This window comes from Austrofundulus limnaeus, unplaced genomic scaffold (assembly GCF_001266775.1).
Source record: "Austrofundulus limnaeus strain Quisiro unplaced genomic scaffold, Austrofundulus_limnaeus-1.0 Scaffold1921, whole genome shotgun sequence".
NCBI lineage: Eukaryota > Metazoa > Chordata > Actinopteri > Cyprinodontiformes > Rivulidae > Austrofundulus > Austrofundulus limnaeus.
The window spans coordinates 1,817-6,940 of record NW_013954323.1 but is presented as its reverse complement, the minus strand read 5'-3'; the positions used below and the strand labels follow the sequence as shown (position 1 = coordinate 6,940).

Here is a 5,124-nt window from a genome sequence, read left to right as displayed (position 1 = left end):
GCAAAGGTATTGCGAGGTAACGCAAAAGTATTGCGAGATAACGCAAAAGTATTGCGAGGGAACACAAAGGTATTGTGAGGTAACACAAAAGCATTGCGAGGGGACGCAAAAGTATTGCGAGGGAACGCAAAGGTATTGCGAGGGGATGCAAAAGGTATTGCGAGGGGATGCAAAAGGTATTGCGCGGTAACGCAAAAGGTATTGTGAGGTAACGCAAAAGTATTGTGAGGGAAAACAAAAGTATTGTGAGGGAAAACAAAAGTATTGCGAGGGAACGCAAAGGTATTGCACGGGAACGCAAAGGTATTGTGAGGGAACGCAAAGGTATTGTGAGGGAACGCAAAAGTATTGCGAGGGAAAACAAAAGTATTGTGAGGGAAAACAAAAGTATTGCGAGGGAACGCAAAGGTATTGCAAGGGAACGCAAAGGTATTGTGAGGGAACGCAAAGGTATTGTGAGGTAACAAAAGCTTTGCGAGGGAACATAAAAGGTATTGCGAGGGAACACAAAGGTATTGCGAGGGGACGCAAAAGGTATTGCAAGGGAACGCAAAAGGTATTGCGAGGGAACGCAAAAGGTATCGCGAGGGGACGCAAAAGGTATCGCGAGGGGATATCTTTGCACATTTGCAATGGAAACGCAGCTATTTTCTGGCCTGGGAGGAAAAAAACATTGAATCAAATATTGAAAAATATTTGATTATAGTGAGGCGTAGATCCTTCTGGCTGGGCAATATGGCAAAAAAATGATCACGATTAATTTTTCATATCGTTCGATCTCCATTATTTTATTAACCAAAAAATGTGTAATTATAAAATGACTGAAAAATTATTTAAATAAATAGTTACAGAAATAAAATAATAATAACTGTTATTTCTCTTTCACTAATAACAAATAGCTGTAGTTCAGCAGAACGTTAAATTATTTTGATGAGATACTTAAAGATATTTTTTCTTTATGTGTAAAACACAGAATCTCACATTAATAAAGTAATCCTTTGGAAAATAAAAGTTTTAGAATGAAACTTAACATTAAATATGCCATAAAGAAACATAAAACATGCAAACAGCAGCAGTCTGCACTAGGATCTAAGCTCATTTACTTTTGTTTTGAAAGGATCCTCCACCCATGCCCCCTCCTCTTTATAGAGCTTTATCAGAAAAGTACAACACTGTTTCATTTTTTCTAAAAGAAAATCTGATTCTGCACACAACAAAGTCTTGGATAAAGTCCCACCTCACTTCTGAGTGTTCAGGAGTTTGCAGCGTCTCTCAGCTGCTGTTTGTGATGTGACTCAGACAGGAAGTGGTCTTCATGTCACATCCAGCCCTTCGTGTGCTGACAAAACTTACAGAAAAGTTCTTCTCCAGATGAATGAAGAACTGCTGGGACATTGTTCTGTCCTAAACATTACATTGCTTCATATTTTTGGAGGACGTTTCTGTTTAAACTAGTCTGTTTCGCCACACATCGTGGCTCATTTTTATTTTTTCCTCTCTGTCGGGAGGAGAGCTCAGAGCTCTACCAGCCTACTACCAGATAACCAGGTACCTGCCGCTTTAATAAATATACAAAAATGAGAGACATACACACAAAACTAACAAATTTATTTATAGTTTTAAATTTAATGTAGTTGTGCCCAATATTAATTTCTTTTGCTGTTCAGCTTTTTGTAAGGTTTGGAACCAAACACCCTGAGTCTTGTTTGTTTTAAGAGAAGGGAAGTGTAGGGAGTTTCCAGCTACCGGATGGACGGCTATTAGCAAACAAAAGGTGTTTTTTTTTCACTGAAGAATGAATGCCTGTATTTATTGTTCGTACTACAGGATGACTAAAACAGTGTGAATATATAAATAAATGAATAAAATCTGAATGTTGAAACGTTGACCTGCAGAGAAGAAGCAGTACCGGGAGTCGTACATCAGCGATGCTCTGGAGCTGGACATGGAGCAGCTGGACAAGCGTTCCCAGGCCAGCGGCAGCAGCCGGGGCAGCATGTCCCATCCTAAACGTCTGTCTCGCCACTCCACAACCAGCCACGGCAGCTCGCACACGTCCGGCGTTGAGACGGACAGCTTCAGAGCCCCGGGTCAGGCCCCGCACCGGCCCCTACGAACCTGCAGCTCATCCACAACCAGCCACGGCAGCTCACATACGTCTGGCATCGAGAGCAGTGGGAAGGAGCGGGTCCTGGATGACGATGGTGGGTTTTCTGTTAGTAAACATGTCACACTGACCCAACTTTGTCAACACAATGCAGGGAGGCGTTTTTGGTATTTGCTTAGAAACAACACAATTAATCACCCGCTATAAGAAAAATCCCAAAACCTTATTCAACACTAGTGACTCGCTAGTCTCGCCAGGCGTCCCCTCCCCACACCCATCTTCAGCTCCCACCTGCCACAACTTCCTCACACACTTCACTGTTAAACTCGAGAACATCCGGAGTAGCATCCCACTTAAACCGGCTTCTGCTCCAACAGACTTACACATCAGACCTGACGCCAGCCCCACACAATCGTGGTCTTCCTTTGACCTTGTAACCTCAGAATACCTTGGAACTGTAATCCAGAAAATGAAATCCTCAACCTCTCCTGCTGACGTTCWACCACCCAGCTTTTTAAAAAACTGTTTATGATGTYGTYGGGCCCTCACTTGTTGACCTACTGAACCTCTCACTTACATCTGGGTGTATGCCAGGCAACTACAAAAAAGCAATTGTTGAACTCAAATTAAAAAATCAGTCCCTCAGCCCCTCAGATCTCAACAACMACCGGCCCATCTCTAAATTACCTTTCCTGTCTTGGAGAAAATTGTATCACTACAACTTACTGCTTACCTGGATGAAAATAATATTCACAACCTTTTTCAATCGAGCTTCCACAAATTTCACTCCACTGAAACCGCTTTTCCACGTGTATGAAATGACATATTAATGTCTGCTGATAGTGGCTTCTACACTGTTCTGCTCCTATTAGACCTTCCCTCTGCCTTTGACACTGTTGATCATACCATTCTACTACACAACCTGAGAAACATTGGGATATCGGGTTCTGTATTAAACTGGTTTAATTCATACCTCTCTGACCYCTCTTTCTCAGTACTTCAAAATCAAACTTATTCTAAACCAGCCCAACTCACTTGTGGCGTACCACAGGGTTCAATCCTGGGGCCCCTCCTTTTCCTTCTCTACATCCACCCCCTAAGCCAGATCATTGACAATTTTCACCATGTCTCCTATCACTTCTACGCTGATGACCTGCAGTTATACGTTTAATGAGTCAAGTTCCCACAAGCTGATCTCTTTCTTAGACTGTATCACAGAAGTCAACAAATGGCTCTCTGACAACCTGCTACTCCAGAAACTCTGATCCTGGCACCTGAAAATAAGATCTCTCAGATAAAAGAACAACTGGGCTCTCTGAGTCCGACTGTTAAAAAGAGCATATGAAATCTGGGAGTCAATTTTGATTCAGATCTGTCACTAAAACACGTCAAAAATCTAGTTACCTCGTGCTATTTTCAACTCAGTAACATTTCTAAACTTCGCCCCCTRCTGCCTGCCTCTGACCTGGAAATGGTAATCCATGCCTTTATCTCAACTCGTCTTGACCACTGTAACAGCCTGTTCTCCTGCTTAAATCAGAAACAATTAAACCGTCTCCAACTTGTTAAAAACTCTCCTGCTACACTCCTAACTAGAACTTCCAAATCATCTCACATCACCCCTGTATCATCAGACCTCCACTGGCTACCTGTACACTTCAGACTCAAGTTCAAAATCCTGCTTCTCACTTTTAGATCTCTACACGGCCAAGGGCCAAACTACATCTCTGGTCTTCTCTCGTCTTATAACCCCAAACACAACCTGCGCTCACAAGACCAGAATCTTCTCTTGGTCCCCTGTACTCGCTTCAAGACCCGTGGTGACTGTGCCTTTTCCTCAACGGCTCCCAGACTGTGGAACGCCCTTCCGCCCTCTCTAAGATCTGTTGAAAACACTGACTACTTTATAAAACAACTAAAAACACACCTCTTCACTCAAACATTACACTGAATAAATTCAACACCTCACAACTTGAGTTTATAAGCCCTGACTAACATGTGTGTTTTACGGTCTAGTATCCATCCCCTCCACCTGTAAGGGTGAGAGATAAATTTAAATCCTTTTTGTTTTTGTTTCAAATATTGAAACCTATCTTATATCCAACTATTGTTGGTAATCTTCCATTTTTGAATCAAACATGACTTAATTAATATTGATTAATGCCATTAATTGGTTAACTATGAATGTATTAACTGTACAGTAATTGTGATACATTAGTTTTTTCAATCTGATAATGGATGTAGAGCACTTTGTGGAATCCTTTTCTGTGAAAGGCACTATATGAATAAACTTTTACTTACAATTCAGATCAATTCTGCTCCTCAGAGATTGAGATGCTGGTGGATGACCCCAAAGACTACGAGGAGCTTCATGAGATGGTTCTGGATCAGGAACTTTGCATCCACATCACTGAGGACATGCTGACCATGTCCCCTGATCAGACCAACGGATWCTCAGGTACAGATCCTCACTGGGTGTTTTACAGTAAGAATTACAGCCTTTACAGAATGTAGTCTGAGTTTTGTTCTCTGTACCTGAGGTACCACGTCGTTTAGCTCCTCTCAGCTGAGATTTAAGGAACTGAAAGGTTTTTGTTTTTTTAGGACTGATAGTCAAAGATGTGAGCTCATCCACCTCCAGCTCCTCAGAGACAGTTGTCAAGATGAGAGGACAGAGCATCGAGTCTCTGCCGCAGGTAATTCATCTGCAGATTAAATCACATCATTCTGAATCAAAGGAATTCATGTCGACTAAACTCATCTTATGATGAGAAATGATGTGATTACTTTCAGTTTCATCCATTCATTATTACATTAGATATTTTGCTAACCGTACAAGTTGCAGGTGAAACTGTTTGACCTTTAACCCTCCTGCTATATTGCGGGTCAAATTTACCATTTTTAAAGTTTAAAATTTTTAAACATAGTTCAAAGTATTATTTCTGCATGAAAGTTTTTCTATTTGTCTTAATAAGTATAATTTACATATAAAATGAAAATGGTTCACTTCATATTTT

General features: G+C 41.2%; 1 protein-coding gene across 2 annotated transcripts in view; it reads left to right on the top strand.

Moving 5' to 3' along the window:
• The window catches only part of frmd6 (FERM domain containing 6), a gene marked incomplete in the record, with an annotated part of 30,255 nt that overhangs the window by 23,625 nt on the left and 1,506 nt on the right, over nt 1–5,124 (top strand). For both annotated transcript variants that reach the window (XM_014033982.1, XM_014033983.1), the window contains 3 exon segments: nt 1,896–2,204; nt 4,434–4,565; nt 4,712–4,803. In XM_014033982.1, coding sequence (XP_013889436.1) covers nt 1,896–2,204; nt 4,434–4,565; nt 4,712–4,803 — 533 coding nt within the window.